Genomic DNA, 21,672 nt, shown 5'->3' on the forward strand with positions numbered 1-21,672 from the left:
CCTCATTCTCCCAAATCTTTAAGCAAATATACATGTAAACAATTTCAGAGGCTGACGTCATCTTTCATCAATTCAGGAAAATACCAAAACTTGCCTTTATTATAAAGTGAAACAGTTTTCGTTGCATATATGTACACACAAGAATGAAAGGCACCAGCAATATAAAAGCTAGTTTTCTATAAAGTAAAATGCATGTCTTTATTTTTCTTGCACTCTACTGTGTCCTTAAATAGATCACCAAGACATCACATTTAATTTTTCTAAATCTTTTAAATATGTGTACCAGTTCTCGAGTGAAGATGTAACGTATGAATGTCTTGCCTGCTCAGGCACATGAAAAGATCTTTGATAATAAGTCAACATGATTTTATGTTTTTGATTTACATTACTAATTCTGCCATGACTATGATGATCTTTTCATACTTATGACAGTATCTCCTGTTCATAGTTCTTAATTACCATAAGCTTAGTAAATTTATGAAGGGGTTCTGTCAAATTTCTTTCTCCATTGTTGGGCAGGTTGCAACTCTGTGGTAGATTGTTATTGTGGACAAGTGGAAAAATATTTGGAAAAAATGAAAGATGTGCCTATGAATATTTTATGAATAGTTGTAAAGGTGATTAGGCCATACCAAATTTCATTCTTGTTTTAGGGATTTTTGTCCTCAGAATACCTAAAGGCAAGAGGGAACAGGAAGAAAAATCACCAAAGTAATATTCCTTTTAAATACTAAAAATAGTTTTTTTTAGTGAGGAAAAAATTACTTTTTATTGTTTTTCTTTTTCTTTAAAAAAAATATGACGGCAAGATTCATATAACCAGATACAAAATTTGTCTGGTCTTATTGAAGATTTGATACCTTCACCTACTCAGTACCATTATTTAAATTCATGTTGTATATCGCAGGCTGCAGGTATGGTTGTATCTGTCACCTGTGCAATGACAATCAGGAGGACCTGGAACCGAGGTCTCAGGAGTCTCATACCTGTAACAAGGAGTATTGCAGACTTGGATGTATATGTGACAGCCTGGTCTCCAGTCAGGAAGCAAACATCCCCTTCCATTGTGGCAAGCCAGAATGCATGATAGAATGTGTGTGCTCCAGAACGGAGAGGTCACCCAATGGCACCGCTTCTTCAGGTCTTCCTGATGATGGAGCTAACAGCTCTGATGAGATTCCTCCTCTCATCCAAGATTCGGATGTTTCTGCTGAAGGTTCTAAGTTTGACAGCCAGAAAGCCAAAGAAGACAAACCTGCAGTGTCCAAGACATGGTCGCGGCATCCAAAAGGTGATAAATATTCCAATCTGCCAAAGAGGGAATCAAGGCATCGGATGTCAAAGACCCTTGATGCTATAACCCGCAAGGCATTGATGGTGTATGAGACAAGTGAAGTGTATTGTGAACAGAGTGGTAGATCCAGAAAGAAGGTATGTTCAGCTCGTTCTCGTAGATAGTTCTATGGTGGCTGGATGAAGTGTAGTGCCGGCAATCTACAGAGGCTTTGACCATGGTGGGGACCGTCGGTGTAGTTGGTGGCTGAAGGTGGATGGTGTCATCACTTCCTGGTCGGTCCTGAAGTTTGTGCAGGTCAAAGCAGATATTCTCGTTGCCAATGGTTCTGGAGCTTTTTGAAGCATTGGTAATGCCATAGCTACTGAGAATCTTAGTACCAGATCTCAAAATTGTAACCATGGTATCATGTTCAATTAATGATGTTTGTCCAGCCATCATTTAGATGTAGTATGTGTTTGTGTTGTGTTGTAGATTAACAAATGTGTATCAAATTTGGAACCTATCTGATGCTGCACCAACTCTGATCAACATGTTATGGCATATTCCTGAGTCCCAAATACATAAAAATGAACAACAGACACATCGAAATAGGTTGGCACATCCACAAGGATGCTGAAAAAATCCTAATAATTTTTTTTTTAAATTGTGATCAAGTAAGTTATCACTGAGTCTGAAATTAGTGGGGTTATGATATAATTTGCAGTTTAATTGCTGTGATGATCATGATACATAATACAGTAAAAGTGACTGAATTGCAACAATATTATGACATAGTATTAATGATAATAATATCTATGTGTCCGGGACCCCCATTTTATAGTCCAGGACCCTTGAAAGTTAAGAGTATGAGTCCAAGGGACCTTCACATACAGAACTCGAGGTAAATCCCTGAAGGAAGGACAGTGGTAAACGTGGTCACTCACATGAATTTCAGGGTTTCATTCCCATAGATTCGTACAGTATGTAAAGCCTGATTATAGTGTCTTGGACTGTGATGTTATTGGAATAGTGCTAACATTAACTTAAGAATGTACAATTTTGTTCTCTGTTTTTGAAACAAAATGTTGTCAGGCAATTTCTCATATTCATAATTATTTTTCAGCACACTGAAGAAGTTTCCCCTGGATCTCGAGCTGCTGTGTCTAAACTGACCTCTCCTACCAGTAAGGCCAAGGGCCCAGTACTGCTGAAGGTTATGAAAAGGAAGGTATGCACAGTTTAAATCAGAATAATGTGAATAAAATTTTCTTAGAAGTATTTCCTCTCCTTTTTTGAGTGATGTTAGTTACCTTAATGGTTTTGGAAACGTAACAAATTTAAAATGTCACAGAATGTGAGTTAAGGTGGAAGAAGAGTCCAACTTAAAGGAGGTCTTAAACACTTACCGATTTGATAAAACCAATGAGCATGGGTATCGTGACAGATCTGAAAACATTTTCGAGATGAAGCAGGATTCAATATTCCTCGAATACTGCTAAAAGCGGTGTAAAACATGGCTCGTTCACTTTATATCACCATCAAAATGTGAGAACTTTTGGTACTTTTTTACAACTCTGTTCAAGAAGTAGGAAGACCAGTCATCCACTTACTCACTTTGTCGTCTTTTTCAGCCCTCAATATCCCAGGAAGTTGTTCAGATCAGCGATGACGATGATGACAACACTGACATGATGTCCTGTGCACGATCAGCTGCATTCACTCCATCGAAAACGTTAGTATTCATGGATTTTTTTTAATATACTGAACAGCAATGAAGCACAGTTTTCGAAAACATGAAATCTCACTCTGAGTGAGTGAGTGAGTTTAGTTTGACACCGCACTCAGCAATATTTCAGCTATATTACAGCGGTCTGTAAATAATCGAGTCTGGACCAGAGAATCCAGTGATCAACAACATGGGAACTGATGACATGTCAACCAAGGCTGAAGGCCTATTCTACCCCGGGACCTTCACGGGTCTGAAATCTCACAGAAGTAAGAGTTCATATTCATGTTTAAATTTAAAAACTTGACTTAAAGTCAAGGTTATATTTCTTTTGCTGATAAGTGTATACAGTTAGTCTTTCAGTCAAAATCACATTCTTGAGATGGTATTTTTGTAATGCATGGATGGAAGTTTTTTCTTCTTTTATTGAATGTGTGGCAGATTCATTGAATTTTGGTTAGAATCCCATGTGGGTTCAGTATGAGGATATTGTATTAGTCCCATTTGAAATTTTGCAACATCGCATAAAGCAGCATTTTACCATACTCATTAATACAATGTGTGAAGCCCATTTTCTGGTGTCCCCTGCCGTGACATTGCTGGAATATTGCTAAAAAGCGGCGTAATAAACTAAAACTCAAAACTCATACTCATTAAAGTGTACAACATGCATGGGATTACAGTTTCTCAGTGAAGTACAAGTAGTACTTTGTGCAATTGCATTTGGGAAGAATCAAATCCAGGATTCAAACCAGCACTTTTAGAAGGGTGCTAGGATATGTATTTACTGAGAAAGTGAAATCCACAATATGACATATGTTTCATTTGACCACATTCTGAATGGTATTGTATATTCATTAAATGTGCAATATGATAAGATGAAGTCTTTTTCCTAAATGACTACCAGTATATATTTTTTTTTTGCAGATCAGACAGGGACTTCTCGAATGATCCGACTGTTGTCCGAATCGAGAAACCTGAGAGTGAGTCAGGTGCTTCCAGCATCAGTATCACCCCTGGTGGTAGCCGACCAGGTACTCCTGGACCCAATCCTCAAGACCTGGGCCGCAGACTAGCCAAAGTGGCCATTGACTGTCATAGCAAAGAAGGTGCTACCCTGACCTCAGACAAGCCTAAACCTCAAGCAGCAGAGGTACCAAAAAGAAAACCATCAAAGGTGTTAGCTGCAGATCACCACCATGCTCAGTGGCATACTCAGATGGTTTGCCTGAAAGCAAATCCTAAACCAAAAGATTCTGATAGTTCAGAATTGGAACCAGAAGAGATCAAGTTGTTGGAATTCATGGCCAACTGTAACTGGGATAATGCTAAACCACAGATTCTTAGCCGGGTAGCTCAATGTCTGAGCAGAGGAGTGTACCCAGATCCTCGCAGGATGGTCATTGGTGACTTCATTGTTGAAATTATGCCCAAAGCTGACAAGTGTGCTGTCATTCCTCCAGAACTGAAAGGCAAACTGCCTGAACATATGTATTCGATAAGGGTGAAAGTCATGAGAAAGGCATCTGAATCTGATATCAAGAAGTTCCTAGCATCTTCAGCACATCTGAAACATCGAGCATCTTTGAGCAAACCCCGAGATTCTGTTTCTGGTCAGTCATGTGACTCAGCCTCAAAGAGAGTCTTTAACAACACATCTTATGGCTCTCTGGACAAGAGCGGAGGGTTATCTCAGCCTTACCAGAAACCCCTTGCCCCTACACCATCATCATCTGTTCTTCCTTCACCACCAACTTCAGCAGCATCAACCTCTGTTTCACAAAGTCCAATGGGTATTTCAGGTTTTAATCGCCTCCAGATCTCCCGCCCAAGCTCAACATTCATGGAATCCAGTGGCAACAGTAATGTGACAATTGATGGGAATAGATCTGAAATGGTCAAGTTGAATGACATATCTGGTAACAGAGATGCAGAATCAGATTCTCCTGATATCGAACACATTACAGTACAGAATACAGAGACCGGTGATTCAATATCAATGTTTGTAGGCCCTACAGACAGTAAAAAGAAGAAAAAATCTGAAAAGGTAGCTAAACTGTCAGGAAATGACCACATGAAAAAGAAACACAAATCCAAACTCCAGAATGCTGCAGGTGATGTAGTCCATGAATCCAAGCCAAAAATCCTCAAGGGTGCAACAACTTCTTCCCTTGACAAACTTGGTAAGATTCCTCTTTCTGGTCCAATGGATGAAAAATATGCATCTATTTTTGGTTGTGTTGAAGAGTCCCCTGAGAGTGCAAACTGTGTGGGGAATGGTGAGATGACAATAGACCTCACAGATGACAATGCAGAGACAAATCAGAATGAAACACATGATGAACCAGAACAACTCATTGGACATCCAAAACCTGTGAAACCACCTGAAAATGGACGAAATGAAAGTAGTAGTGTTAAAATGTTTCCATCTTCTGTGGATATGAAACGTCATCACTCAAGTACACCGAAAGTAGTCCCACCAATTCAAAACCAGACATTCCAAATCAGAGGACCTGCAGCTCCTCCAATTGGGCAGATTCTAGTTCCAGTTTCAGGTCCAACAATGCAGACTGCAGGATCACCAATAATTCTTGCTGGCGCACCAGTTGCTACCAATGTATCTTCAATAGGACAGCCTAGACCCACTAAAACAATCATTAGCACTCCTGGTGGTAAACTTTATGGACCATTCACTGATATAAATGACGTGAAGATGCTCCAAGTGAAGAACCCTGATGGAACGACCCAGCCATTACTCAGGTTTCTTCCTGCAAATTCATTTCCCATTGTACAGCCAGCTAAGCCAGTTGCTTCCCAAGGAAACAAAATTCAGAAATCTCTTTTGGGTACAAAGTACATCCCTGGACCCCATGGAACACTGTTAAGACTTGAGGAAGTGGTTGAAAACAAATCACAGGAAAAGACCAAGGCGATGACGGAGGAGGACCCCAAACCTTCAAAGAAGAAGAGGAGGAAAAAGAATGTTGACCCAGCATCTGCAAATGGACTAAATACTGATGACTCGGTAGGGAGAGAGGTGAAGAAAAAAGGTCAGAAATCAGATCAGTCCAATTCTATTGAATCCTTTGATGAGGTAGATGGGTCCTCAGGATGGAAGGTTCGTAAGGGAGGGTCTAAAAGTCAACTTATGGCCTCTAGTAAATGCCCAGTTGGGAAAGACAAAGAGAAGAAACCCAGCAGTGAAACACATCTAGTCACATCTCTTGATGAAGATGATCCTGGAACTGTTCAGCAACCTGTCAACCAGGTCCTTGTTATTCGGGACACAGCTGATAAGGAGAACAAAGGGGAATACTGTGAAACAGCTCCTGGAGCATACAAAAAACATGGTGATGGTGATAAAGATTCTAGTCAGAAGATTGTAGCTAGAAAACCTGGCCAATCAACTTCAGGTGGAGCTGTTGAAGGGGGACCGAGGCAAGCTAGGTCGTTGTCCTTAGATTCACCTGATTCCATTAAGACTTCCACCCCCAACCCTGGTGCTTATAAAATGAAAAAAACGCAGCAAGGATTTTTGCCCATAAAACGGCAACGAAGTGACTCTGATTCTGCAGCATTTGCAGATGCAAGTAAGAGAATTAAACTTGTTGATGGACGACCTTCATCAGATGTTCTCGGCAGCCCAAGTCAAATATTGGCAAACATTGAAAGTTCAATGAAACTCACACCTATTCAGAAGTTCAAAGAAAGGATGAACTTTCCAGTCATCGATATCTCGGATGATGACAGTCAGATGTCCTTCGATGGCTGTAACAGTTCTGGACACTCTCTCCAGGGACAGGGCACCATCAACATATCAGAGGTATGTTATGTTGTGATCTGATCCAGTAATGAAGACTGCCTTAGTTATGGTAAATGACATGTCCTGTTTACACAGGTATGTTTCATCTTGACCACACCCTAAAATACTGTAAATATGACTGTTATAAACCCGCTTACTGTAGATCCATCATTTAACATCTTTAGCATTTGCAAGGCCTCCTTCTAGTGGACTGGGCATCTGATTGGAGGGACAGAGGTAATTCCATCTCTGTAAGGTGCAGTGGGGTAGTCTAGTGGTTAAAGCATTCTCTCATGTCGAAGACCTGGGTTTTGTTTCCCATATAGGTACCATATATGGTTTTATCATCCTGGGGAGACCAGATAAGATGAAGTACTCATAAAATCATCTTGTTATGCATGGTAGTTGCAGTCAACAGTTACCTCCCTGTATGTACTCTGTCAAGGTGGTCCAGTAATGATCAACAGCATTGAGTTGCATCCCTTTACCAGGCCAGGATCAGCTGATTTTGCAGTGTTCCTGGATTATGAGTTTTGCATACGAAGACCTTTATGCCACAAGCTGAAGCGTCATGCTACTAAGGAATTTCTCACTTGATAAAGTAGTTATGAGAGATTTAATTGATATTACGACTGAGTATGTTGAAAAGTGTGAATCCTATTTTTAATGTCCTGAACCATGATACTGGAATATTGCTTAAAGCATCATAAACCCAGCCCACTCACTCACTCACTCACTCACTCACTCACTCACTCACTCACTCACTTACTCACTCACTCACTCAGCAAAGAATATCTCTGGTAGACAAGCTTAGGATAGAAGACAAGGTGTTTCAGCAAACACTGTTGTATAAGTTAAAATGCCCTAGCTAGTGATGGTTACTGTATTGCCAGGAGGCAGAGTTAGACATGTTGGGGGGACCAGACCCCCACCCACAGGAAGATGCCAGAGAGACCCTCTACAGATGCTTGAAGGTACATTGACAGTAAACCTCCATATGGAATCTTTAGAATGAAACAGTTGTCAGACATGATTATACACAGATCACAGTCAAATAGCTTCAATATTGCTGAATGGGGTGCCTTGTCACACATCAAATACATGCAGCGTTACATCCTCAGGAGAAGTGACCCCATTCATTTGTTCACACTTAAACCTTCCTTTCTAGACTTACCTTAGACCCTAACCTTTGGTGAAATGGTAAGCTCTTATGGTATAGTGCATATTGCAGTATTTTTTTCACAAGATGGTCTGATTTATACACATTTTAGAAAAGGTTGGCTGTATGGCTGTATGAAGGCTGAGAATACTGAATTTTTGGATTGCATTATGGTATACCAAACCAAAAGGAAAATACTGTGATTCTACTAATATGGTGTAGGTCATTTTACCTGTAATCCTAAACCTAACCACACTCTAAGTCAGGTAATTTTTACCTCCTGATTTTGTGTGATTTCCTCCCTTCAGTAAATGTATCACCCAAAATATCATAGTATTTACCCTCCTAACTCTAATGGTGCCATTTATTTACCATGTAATCCCAATTTTATCACTATTTACCTTTTAACCATAACTATGCATTATTTACCTCATAACACCATCTTTACCCAGTATATAATGCCTAACACTGTTTGCCCCATGTATACCACATAATGCTATCCAATATGTACTAATGAACCCCACCTAACATTAACCTTCACCACATTTACCTGTTAGGCCTAATTTACCTAGTGTATACAACTGAGCACTAACTTTACCCACATAATGAAGCTTGAGACTAACCTACCCAATACTTAAGGCTCAGCACTATATTTACACAGTAAATACCACTTCATCCTCAACTTGGTATGACAAGTCTCATTCAGTCATTTATAATCATAAAAACTCCTTCTCCCTTTCGAACAGTAAAGTCGAGATCCTTGTTTTCGAAGCTCTCTTAGCGCTAAGACAGTCCTAAGTGCCATACATTAACAGTGATTTGTGACTGTCTTAGCGCTAAGAGAGCTTAGAAAGTCAAGGCCTAGCACCAGCAACATTGAAATAAGTTTCTATTTTGGTGTTTTTGTAGGAAGATGAGGAAGATTTGAGAGGAGAAGTCAGAGAGAGAAAGACTCACAAGTAAGTAACTCTGCTCCTCCAGTGTTCTGTATACCAATGTCTATTCAGCAACAATCACTGTATAAATGGTAAAAATAGGTGCTAATTTATACACCTCATCTATAAAGCAATCCTTTACAAAGCTCATAAATAGCACATGGACAATTCCAAGATTTGCCAAATCTTACGTTATATTATTTAATGATGCATGGTTTCAGAGAACAACATTACATGGTGAGATGCCATATCGGTGACAGTAAAACATTCATTAATACAGAAGTTAGACAAAAAGATTCTATTACCTGTTAGCTAGTCACCAGTTAAATGTGTTATATTGTAAATCATTTAGAACTGTAAAATTCCTACAAGGATGTTGTGATTATTCGCTGTTGCAGGGAACGAGCCCGGAGACAGGACATACTCTGTATGTTCATGTACCTGTACAACAGCATCTCCGATGGGGAGGAGAACCCCACTGTGACCCTCTCCAGACAGAAGGTGCTGGATGCTGTAAGTAGCCATGGCAACCAGAACTATGATGTATTATACCAGGATTAGGAAAGAGATACAAAGTATTGGTGTGGTATACCAATGGTTCTATGTGGAGATTCAAGGTTAGGTTTGGTCTTCTACAACTTATACTTGTAGTGTGAAGCTGCTGATTGGATCTTCTCTTTCTCTACCTCCACCCTGGATAACCAAAGCTGCAGAACTAGAGGGTTACAATCACATGACTTTATCCAAGCTGGTACCCATGGGGTGAATGAGGCAATTTTGAACAAATTCACTTGCCTGAGATGAGACCACATGTATCACATGTGCTTTGCTGTTTCACAGAACTGAAGTCCTAGAAACTCTCAGGAGTGAAACTGCCACAGGCACCTGTTGAAGGAGCTCGACGTTGCTTAACTTCCACTGATTTGCCTGAGCTCTACACACGGGACCATGCACTGCCACACACTCATTGCATCTGTACTCACTCCTAACACTGATATACATGCACATATCCATTGCCAAGTGAAACAAAGTAATATGTCTAAGCATGTGACAATGTTGAAGTCAAAATCTGACCAGTGCAACTCTTCTAGGCATTAATGACCATTGAGTGTGAGAAACAGCGCTCTGCCCAGCTGATTGAAGACCTGAAGATGGAGAAGTTCTACCGCAGGGCGCAGAAGAGGCGACTCCGTGTCGCTGTTGGTGAGTAGTCGTGAAAAGTCGTACACTCAGTATCTCTGATTCATAGCATTACCGCTACCCAGTTGCTGGCTACTGGAACATACTGATAAGTGCCCTGCAGTGTGTAAAATATGCTTACTGTATATCAGTCGGTACATTTATTCCCATTTAAATATCAATGGTTAACGACATTGTCATACTTCTTCTTAATGTTATCAACATATATACAGCATCGCCATTCTACCTGTTAAAATATTGATGCCGAGATGCTTCCAGTAAAAATATTGACAGCATCACTCAAAATATCAATTATAGACAGCAGTGATGTACTTCCACTTGAAATATGGTTGACTTTCTTGTCATATTTCCTGTTAAAACATTCATAGTCCTCAAGTTAGTTAGTATAGTTTCATGCTGCATTTAGTACTTTTCAAGTAAAATTGTGGCGGGGCGACACCAGAAGTATGCTTCATACATTTTTGTCCATGTCGAGAATTGAACCCAGGGCATAGCGGTCATGAGGAAATACTATAACCAATATTCTACACCATCACCATTGCAGACCTCATGGAACCCTGAACACATGAAGTCAACCTTGCACACCGATGATATTGTGTTTATTCTTTCATGAAAATCATGCAGGTATCTCTGTGATAGTTCTATCCAGTTTAGCTGTGATAATATAACATGTATCTTCTATTCAGATGGCCTTTTGAAGAAAGGGGTACCGGCTAAAGTCATTGGATCTCATCTTGAGGGGGTTAAAGAACAAGAACTGAAGCGCCATTCCAAGCGGCATCTGTTGAGGAAGATAATCCAGTATGGCAAGCAAAAGTCAATGGATGAGGAAGAAGTGGATTCTGGGAAAGATATATCAGCAGCAGCACCATCAGCTACTTCTGTCTCGATCACATCACCATCAATTAGTCAGAATACTGAGGACAGGACTTGTGAAGTGGAGGAGACCAACAGTAATTCCATTGGACAAAAATTAAGAGCAGCACCAGGGATTCAGGTTGATCCCAACAACCCAAGTCACCTGTGGTCTGAAACTGAACAGTTTGTAATCGAGATAGTAAAAGACGAAGATGAGGATTTGGTGAAGGAGGATATTGAGGAAAAGGAAACAACTGAAGATAATTTACCCAAGAATGTGGACAGTATTACGGGTGTGAAGTCAAAAGTTGAGAAGACAATTGAACAGGATGTTGATGAAGATTGTGTTGAAAATTCAGGGAAAACTCCATCTATGCAAAATTCTCCAATTCGAAAGGAAAAGGGTGATATTAAACTCAGGGAAAAGGGTTCTGGGACATCAGGACAAGGGACACTGCAGCGATCAAATTCTGAGGAAGCGATCCTGCAAGTGGAATCGTTTATTGAAAATGCAGTAAGACTTAACTTTGACCGTGATGAAGGTGTAGGCACAGGTGAAATATGTGATGACAGCAGTGGCCCCAAGGTGGAACCAAGGTTGCCCATCTCTGAGAAATCTGAACAGATAAACAAACTTCCTGAGATAGTGAATCCGCCTGTCTCTACAACAGAAGAAAATCAGTCTGTAGAATTTTTAGCAGATGATGTGTGTGTTGAAACTCCCGAACGGGAGAAATCCCCAGACAAAGACACCATGTTTGGTTTGCTTCTGCCAAGTGAGTTGAATTTTGATGATGCAAGTGTTGAATCTGTTCCCATGGACTCAAAGGCACCAAACTCCTCAAGTGAAGCCACAGGCGAATTGAACAACATTGGTGCCATAAGGGAGATAGATCAGAGTGATTCTACTCAGGGAAGTGACAAGATGGATACCTCTTCTGTTCATGAAAACGGAAAATCGGGAAAGAAGGAGAATTTCCTCATTTGTGATGTTCGTGGTTTAGCCCAGAATGAATTCTTCTGCACAAAATGAGATTATTTTGTATCATAAGTAGAATGTTTAAGAATATCTCAATCATCATCGTCATCATCATCATTCATACCTGATGTCGTGAAACAAAGTAATTCACGATATTATGAGGATAGGGTCATAACTGATGCCCGAAGTGTATGATAGTGCTGATGTATATTAGTGCTTCGTGTAGGATGACCACTTGGGAACTGGTGTTCATGTGTAGGACTTTGCTCTTGGATCAGGCTGGTTTGAATGTTCACCTGCGAGCAGATGCCCTTTAAAGTCTGGTATAAGATGTTCACACTGGGAAGGTGTGGCCTTTGTTCTGATATTGTTCTCAAGATCTACTCTCTGGGAACAGGTGCCCCTTTCTCTGATTTAAGTTGTCCACCCTGAAAACAGGTGGCTTAGTGTCTGGTGCACAATGTCCCCACTGGTAACTGATGACCCAGTAACTTTGATGCAATGTCAAACCTGGGAACAGGTGGCCCTGTGTCTGGGATACGCTGTCAGACCTGGGAACAGATGGCCCTTCATCTGGTGTACAGTGCCAAACCTGGGAACAGGTGGCCCAGTGTCGGGTACTAGATGTCAAACCTGGGAGCAGGTGGCCCTGTGTCTGGGGTAAACATGTCAAACCTGCCTGAAAACAGTTGGCCCTATGTCTGGTGCTAGATGTCACACCTGGGAGCAGGTGACCCTATGTCATGGGTACACTGTCAAACCTGGGAACAGGTGGCCCTGTGTCTGGGGTAAGCATGTCAAACCTGAGAGCAGGTGGCCCTGTGTCTGGGGTAAGCATGTCATACCTGAGAGCAGGTGGCCCTGTGTCTGGGGTAAGCATGTCAAACCTGAGAGCAGGTGGCCCTGTGTCTGGGGTAGGCATGTCAAACCTGAGAGCAGGTGGCCCTGTGTCTGGGGTAAGCATGACATACCTGAGAGAAGGTGGCCCTGTGTCTGGGGTAAGCATGACATACCTGAGAGCAGGTGGCCCAGTGTCTGGGGTAAGCATGACATACCTGAGAGCAGGTGGCCCTGTGTCTGGGGTAAGCATGACATACCTGAGAGCAGGTGGCCCTGTGTCTGGGATATAATGTCTTCACTGGTGTAGATTGTTATCTTCTCAACATTCACGCTGATGTACTTTCAACCTGACTATTTGCTCATGCCAGCAACCACAGATCCATCCTTTGCCTATGTAATGAGCTCAGATTGTGATAATGTCTGCTCAGGCAGCAGATTAGTGAGTATTTACTTGATCCTGTGGCACAAAGTATACTGAGCACTTCAACTATCGTTAGTCTAAAGCGTTGCAGTTATTGTCATGAAAACCCTCAGATTGCTTTGAAGAACATCACCCGTTCTGTAGAACTAATGAGAGTTCCTTTGGTCAAATGTTAGCTTTAGAGCACAGGGTTAATGGTCATCTTGGAACTAAAGTTGTTTATTAGAATGTGGACCTTGTTTTAAAGCTAATTCCTCCCTAACTGTAAGTAAACTGAACAGAATCATATGGAAGCCATTTGAAGAAGTATTTATAATTAATTAATTGTACAACTGATTAATTCATTTTTGTGTTGATTAGGTGTGTTATGTGTGGTTTTGAGATTGTTGGGGGAATGGAAGTGTCATGTGTGATGTTTGTGTGACCAATGCTTGGACAGATGCTTACCTTTCCTCACTGGGTAGGGCCTGGGGTGAAACAGTAGGCTATGTGTTGTGGTACAAGGCCTTCGGTTTGGTTCTTTTCAGTTTAGTATAGTAAATATAATGATAATGCAGAAAATGCACAAGAGCCAAACCGTGAATTATTTGATAATATTGAAAACAATCACCATATTCTGGGTTATTTTGAATGAACAGAACTGTCATTCTATGACTTGATGGAAATGACAGTATGTAAAACGAAAATACCAAATTTTTGGATTACGTTATGAATTAAGGGCAAAAATACCTTGGTTTTACCAGTACTGCGGTATACCTTTTCACCCCTGTCACTGGCCTTGAGCAACATTGAATATTGGGTACAATTTGTATGCGACTTGCATAGCACAAATATTGCTTTGCGAACAGTCCAAGACATTAGCTGCAGGTCTGTTGATGAGAATATTGTTATTAAAAATTCTGTCTTTATTTAAATCTGTAAGTTCTCACATCCGCCATTGTGTTCAGAGAATGTGTGGAAGAGAATCGCCCTCCATTGTCCCATCTTTAATTTATTGAATGTCACACATCAACATTTAGCTGGACAGGATGCACCATTTTCATCATGTATACGTACTGACTGACAATGGATGCAAATAATTTATACTGAAATTTTCTTTGAGACAACTTCATGTCTGAATATGCTGGATCATAAATTTGTCATGTATTCCTTTTACCATGCAGTACTGTAATGTAAGTATTTAAATTTTTGGGCAGTGTTGGAAACTGAACGTGAATGTCTTTGTCAAAATTAATGTTTTACTAATTATTTTCTTGTGAAGTTTCCCTGTACGAATGTAGGGCAGGCTTGCATACTTCGTGCTTAAACATTGTGTTCCAGTTGCATAATTTGATACTCATGATATCAGCCATTCGATTATTCAGAGCCAATTAAATACAGGCCTTGCTCGTGTATCTGGAATATTGCTGGGATAGTGTTAAACATGAAACGACTATTTGGGGGTCATTATGATTCAATACTATGGAAACAAACCCAGATCCAAACTACCGTTAATCATTTTTGCAATAATAGATAAACATACTTAAAGGCACAATGTCACACATTTTCAACTGTATTTTGTCCCATATTACAGTATATATATTGGTTCATATGCACTCACATTAGCATCCTGTTAATGCAGTAAAAGATTTATTATTATTTTCGATTTGACTGAAGTTACTAATTGAAACTTAGAGGTGAACAGCTTCCAAACAGAGAACACTCGACATATATGGAATGTAATCAACTTCTCAGTATATTGAAACTGTCAAATGCAGTGTTGTGGGTGTTTGCAGAACCTGGTTTTCAATCACAGGGTAGTCAGGGATATTCGTAAACAGCACTCCAAGGGACATAACTTCTGTTCACTTTAAATAATGTTCGGTCAGCAGAGGACACGAGAATCATTAATTCATTCGAAATTTTTAATTAAATTTTAATTTTGTAGTGTAAGTACATAATTTTGTTATGAATAATTTTGCCACGACTTCCCTGAGGACTGTATTTTTTTACAGAAATTGGTTATCTATTTTTAGAAGAATGGTATGATATTGTGCCTTTAATGTATCAAAATATTTACTTACCTAAGGAACAATTGTGAAGATTGCATTACCTGTGATTCAAATGCTGGTTAAGTAATGGTTAATGTGTGCAGCTAGAAAAGGAAGCATGTACGTTTAGTGAATTAGCAACTTAATGCAGCTGTAAGTAAATTGTAATGTAGTTTCAATTTTTGTCAGTACATTTCAAGTCAATTGGTGTTGTAGAGTTCTAGTGTGTGACTTTGTTTTCCCTCAACAGAAATTTTGATGAGTCAGCATTTTTAATTATGCTTTGTAAACTTAAGGATAAGTTTCAGTTTGTTTTTCATTCTGTGCATTTCCAAAGTTTGCATGTTTTCGTTTGTAAAAGTTATTCAGTTATGTCCCATTATCTATGACATTCAGACATTCTCAGAATAGTGAAATAGATTTCATAAGAATCGCCAGCATAAAGATTATCATCTAAAGGAGAGGTTGGTTTGATAGGTTAGTCATTTAGTTCAAGGCATGCCTCTTACCTCATGAAAGACATCCCTATTAAGACACAAAGTTGGTCATGTCCATGCCTTAAGTGCAGGAACTTGTGTCATCATGATGGAGGGGTTTGTTGTTATGAAATGTTAAGTGAGTGAGTTAAGATTTAACATTGCATCAGCATTATTGCAGCAATATAGCCAGGATAACCATAAAGATAATTGTTCATGTTAATCCAGAAAATACACCTTTAGGTTGGTTAGACTGTGGTTAGGGTTTACCAGAAGGCCACACCAATTATAATTTTTGTTTCAAACCAATTACAATTAATTTTCCCTACTCAAAAAAAAAAATCCTAATGTGAAATTGTCTTCAAATGAGAGTGAAACTGAACCTCACCCAACTTATTTTCTTGTTAAAATAAACAAGCCTAAAGCATAAAACAAAGATGGAGACTCGTCGGTTTTCTCCAGCCATTGGGTGTTCTGGGGATAAATATTGGTAAAAGCAAGAAATATAATTGGTCTGGCCTCAGGGTAGTATCAGATATATTTCATAATTTTCTTTATCAAGATATTTTGTTGGAAGAGCACTGTTCACATTATTTGGGTGCCACTGCATATCAGTGATTGGCAGCCTCCTGTTTCCAAAATGATACTTCCTTTCAAGTGCTGCTTCAATTTTACTTCTTTACGACAGTGGTAAATCATATTTGGTGTTAGTAGATTATCCGTCCAATTTCACATTCCAAGATAATTTCACTTGTGCCACTGAAACTAAGGTGGTTACTAGAGGTGCCAGCGCCTTGACTATGTGCTAATGCTGTATTAGTCTTGCGTTCACGATTTTTTTCTCATATATCATGTAATATGTTATGTTAAATCTGTGTATGATAGTTACTGACTGTTGTTTACATTGTAAATATGAACATATGTAAATAGCGAAGAAAGATTAAAGAATGTTGATATCAAAGATTTATGATGGCCTTATAATGCTAGATCGTTATTTTCGAGAAGAGTAACCTGATGTTTTTTGTTGTGAAAATAGGTTCCAGAGAAGATCACTGTAGCTGATGTCATGCTTATGTATGTTATGGAAGAAAAGGAAACCAGGATCCTCTCATCTGACAACATCATAAAACGGACACACCGTTTCCTCACTTCTTTCAGATATGAGCTCGTAACCCATGAGAAGTATGAACGTAGCAAATGAAAGAAAGAGGTCCACTCCACGACCCATATTTGGTGTAATTTGCCGTCGGTCCGTTCCACGAGTGAGTGAGTGAGTTGTGTTTTACTCCGTTTTCAGCACTACTCCAGCAATATCGTGGCACCAGGACACCAGAAATGGGCTTCACACATTGTGCTCATGTGGGGAATCGAACCCCGGTCTTAAAGTAATGTAACGAGCGAATGCTTTAACCAATAGGCCCCACTGCCGACCTAGCATCACGACCATCCTGACACCCTTTATGTTAACATCCACTTGACATCCATATGACCATTTTTTTCTCCTGGGATTGAGAAATAAGACGTTGGGGTAGCCTAGTGGTTGATGCGTCCACCGGAAGACCTAGGTGCATTTCCTCACATGGGTACAATGTGTGAAGTCCATTTCCGGTGTCTCCCGCCGTCATGTTGCTGGAATACTGCTAAAAGAGGGGTGAAACAAAACTCAGAGGGATTTCCTAAGTGTGCACGGTATGTTGATTGTAAGTTTGTGTTATAGACATATCACGGGGGATTGCACCCGCTATCGCCTTGAGATTGCTTTGGGCTGAATTGTGTAGGAACAACCCACATTAATGAAGGAAGCTCTGTCGATTGAGGAATTACAACACTGACAATGATTTGGAGTGTTTGGTTGTTGTTTGACGACGACGCTTGTTTAACTTTTAAAGCTGACTAACGCCTGTCTGCTGATACTCGAGCCTAGACCAGTGAATATAGTGATTGACATCATGGCCAACTGGGATATGATGACTTGCATCAACTAAATCAACTCCTCTCACCACCTGAGTGGCATCTTACAACAAGCATGGGTTACTGAAGATCACTCCTTACCCGGATCTTCTTGGGTCAGTGACAACGAACCTGTTCGGTATGCGAGGTATGGTTTGAGTGTGAGTCTCCCTACGATGTTCATTTTACCTGCACATGTAACTGGTCCGGCATAGACAGTTGACAAACCAACAGTCTCAGCACAAGAGTAGTTCCTTGTTAAACGCCGAACCAGCAATGTTCCAGCTATATGATGGCAGTCCGTAAGTAATAAGTCCAGACCAGACATCCAGTCTTTGACACCATGAACACACGAGTTCCCATAAATCCCCTCTCACGAAGAGTTACTGAAGACCAACGGAGACCCAGCGCAAGAAGGGCAAGGGAGCTTTCCCCACAGCTCCAGTATCCAGCAGTGTTACACAGCCATGTTACCTAGTTCAAACATGGCATACGTCATCCCCTGACTATGCTCCATTCTACATGGTTAGAACTCATTCTAATACCCCTTCTCTACCATAGGTTCATGTAAATTTGTTGATACAAATGTAAAATACAAATCTAACAATTGGCCCAATGAAATTGCTCTCACGAGCGAGACAAGTTTCATGGGAAAGGTTAATGTCGTTACATCCGGAAATGGTAGTTGATGACAACCAACTTCCGGTTGAGCATAATAACTCTAAACTACCTTAGATAACTTTAAACTTTCGGTAATCCTGTCAACTATGGCCATAGACGCGTTTCCATAAACTCATATAAAATGTCATATCGCACCTTGATAAATGTCGATCAAATCTATGAATCAATAGCATCCCACCAAAACATCTCCTTTCTTCAAAAGTGAATTTTGAGTAAAGACTGAGATGGTGTTTTCGGGATGGTTCCCTCATTTCCTCCCCAACTCTGCAACTTTAAAGGTCATCTAAAAGTCATCGAGCAATAATCCCAAGATCCCAAGCACTGCTTCATTCAAAGACGAGACTGACTCGTGCAATGGACACAAATGGTAGTGAATAACACTTTTAGGTCTCCAAAATTGACAAAATCAAGGCTATCAACTTATTTCTTGAGTTCGACGTTTCGATAAAGATTCTTGTACTGCTTGGGAAATGTCCATGAAGAAGTTACCCATAATGCCTGTCAATATTGCTCTTCCAAAGATGTCACATCTACTCCAAAGTGCCTATAAACATTGGTCACTGACGTGTTTTACCAGTCATCCCACTAAATTAGCTGTCGATTGCCCAGTGACTCTTACAGGCAAGACTTAACTTCTTAACTATTCAAACACCACCCTGAAACTGAATGATTCAAGGTGTGATGTTTCATGGAAGATCTAGCAGGATTCCGATTCAAAAGTAAATTTGGCGAGCTTATTTAGAATCTCATCACATTCATAATACTCTATGCTCTTGACACTTGACATATCAACATATGTGTGTTGGTATTACATACTTAGTATGTATTGATCCCGGCAACTGCACAACAATTTCCTGATTCAGACTTTAAACATTGTCCACATTATTATTTTTTTTAATTCAGGTGAACTACAGAGCCTTTGGACATTATTTCAACATGGACACGATGTCTCAGTTATCACACATGGTTCTGCAACTTGTGGCCAGAGACTATAATTTGGACAGAAACAATGGTACAACAGTCTCGCTCAAGACAACGGTTTGATAGTCTGTAGTTAGAATGTTCGTTCACCACGCCGAAGAACTGAGTTCGGTTCCCAACATGGGTACAGTGTGTGAAGCTCCTTTCTGGTGTCCTCCCCCATGATATTACTAGAATATAACCAAACGCGTCGTAAAACGTTGCTCACTCACTCACTCACTCAGTGAAATCAGACTTGAGAACAAATCAACACCTGAAAGGCTCAGTCACAACCACGTGGTTCGTGTGAACGTATTGTTACAATTCATGTTTTGGATCATAAACCCAGCCCAAACATTTCTCGTAAGTTTTCAAGAAACATCAGACCACAAAGGATCTAATCCAAATGAACATTCGTCATTTGGATCACGTGAAGCACCGTTATATACCAATGATGTCCTCCGCCTTATGCATATTACTCATCAGAGCAGTACACCGAGATTCATACAAGCAGCTGGGACGTGTATGGAACGTGTCCTAAACGTGAGTTGTTTACTATAGGTTCCTTTGTGCCTTGGTCTACACGCGACGTGTACAGGCCTTATGGCCCATAGCTAGAATACGATCCCATAGCCTTCATTGAAGCTTAAGAGTGAGATTAGGTTTACGCCGCATTTATCAATATTCCAGCAGTAACACGGCGGGGGACAGCAGGAATGGGCTTCAGACATCACACCGATGTGGGGAATCGAACCCGGATCTTCAGCGCCACGGGCGAACGCACCAACTGCTAGGCTACCCTACCGCATGGCTGGTATGATTAAAAAGGTAGACATACCATGGGTATGCAACGTCAATAAAACACAGAATGAGACGTTTCAATGTAAATACAAACAAGGTCATGAAGCACTCGCTTGTACGGAGGTTGTAGATCCACAGAATCGCTTTCATCTTGAAACATCAGGCCCACTGTGCCACTATTGCAATCATTCGGTCTGTCAGCGGGACGCCTTGTGAAACTGTCACGGCTAGTACAGATATTGGTCCAAAACACAATACTTTGTGATCTGACTTAAGAAACACTCTAATCATCAGATGCGGTTAACATTGGTTTACATGTGTTGACAGTGATACAAAGAATTCATTCGTTGTGTTTAGATATTTCCCATATAGTCATCGATGCACCGGGACGTACATTTGGACCTGAAATTACTGAGAGATTAAAGATTGTTAAAAATATTTTTTACTCATTACTCACGTATTAAATGTGGATACTAGCAGAACATAACCCCAGATTCAAAGATAGGTGAACAGTTAGTATTTTGATAAGTCACTATGGGCAGCAGTACAGGCTTCAATGAGTCGGGGCATACTACTGATCAAAGAAGTTAGAAAGTCGTGATCCATGCTGTCCCAATATCGGACCACCGTGTCTTTTATTTCAGCAATATTTGTCAGACTGTTCTTACTGAAAACTTACCTTCATAAGGTCTCATACATTTTCTACTGGATTTAGGTCAGGGCTATATCTTGGCCAATCTCATAATGCCATATTCTGGGTCCGAAACCAGGTCTGTGAATTCTTTGAACGATGTTTTGAGTCGTTGTCCTGCTGGTAAATCCAAACAATTACCAGAGAACACGTGAGCAGATGGAAGTAAATGTCCCTCGATAGTACCTGTGTACCGCTCACTGTTCATATTCCCTTCAAATAAATAAAGGGGTGTTGCCCCTAACACTGATACGCCACCCCACACGTTAAATTTCGGACTGTACGTTTGGGTGCTGATACAAAGGTAGTTTTTCAGTTACTTGGGAGCAGAATTCACAGTGTATTAGGAAACAGCCACGTTCGTCTGAGAACATCACATTGTACTGATAAAACATCTATGCTGCAGGCTCCAGTTGAACCTTCGCTCCTTTTGTTCAGGTTTCAAGACTGATGATGGAATTCCTCCACTTTTCTGCCATCCCACTGTATGCAGCTCAGTTCTAATTGTCTCCATACAGACAGCCACAGTTCCTCTATCCGTCATATCAATCTTTAAGTTTTCTGAACTCCTTCGTATGTTTTTAGAAACAAGAATACCGTGCCGCCTCCAGATACCGACAATCTTCTGGGTCTACCTGCGCCTCCCTGGTGCTCAGTACCATATCCATTTGCAATATTTTTTCAAAACACTATAAACAGTGGACAAAGGGATGCCTGTTCTACTTGAAATCCCTTTAGTTGATCTGATGTCCTCGCTATAATACTTTAAAATTCCTCTTTTCTTAATGATCCATACTGAGGATCACTGAAAATGCCTTCTGCTAGCAAGTGCACAGGGGGATAACTCTTCACAAACTAATTAAATAGGATTAACGGAATTGTCTCTC

The 21,672-nt window shown here is 40.4% G+C and overlaps 1 protein-coding gene across 1 annotated transcript in view; it reads left to right on the forward strand.

Annotated features, from left to right (window-relative positions):
• The window catches only part of LOC137274437 (uncharacterized), a 32,315-nt gene extending 20,241 nt beyond the window's left edge, over positions 1–12,074 (forward strand). Inside the window, exons 8-15 of the mRNA XM_067807610.1 lie at positions 908–1,431; positions 2,400–2,504; positions 2,908–3,008; positions 3,930–6,825; positions 8,873–8,922; positions 9,297–9,411; positions 9,990–10,101; positions 10,785–12,074. Of these exons, the coding sequence (XP_067663711.1) occupies positions 908–1,431; positions 2,400–2,504; positions 2,908–3,008; positions 3,930–6,825; positions 8,873–8,922; positions 9,297–9,411; positions 9,990–10,101; positions 10,785–11,989 (5,108 nt within the window). The 3' untranslated portion in view covers positions 11,990–12,074. The remainder of the gene's footprint in view (positions 1–907; positions 1,432–2,399; positions 2,505–2,907; positions 3,009–3,929; positions 6,826–8,872; positions 8,923–9,296; positions 9,412–9,989; positions 10,102–10,784) is intronic.
• The last annotated feature ends 9,598 nt before the right edge of the window (positions 12,075–21,672 follow it).

Source organism: Haliotis asinina, chromosome 2, assembly GCF_037392515.1.
Source record: "Haliotis asinina isolate JCU_RB_2024 chromosome 2, JCU_Hal_asi_v2, whole genome shotgun sequence".
Lineage (NCBI taxonomy): Eukaryota > Metazoa > Mollusca > Gastropoda > Lepetellida > Haliotidae > Haliotis > Haliotis asinina.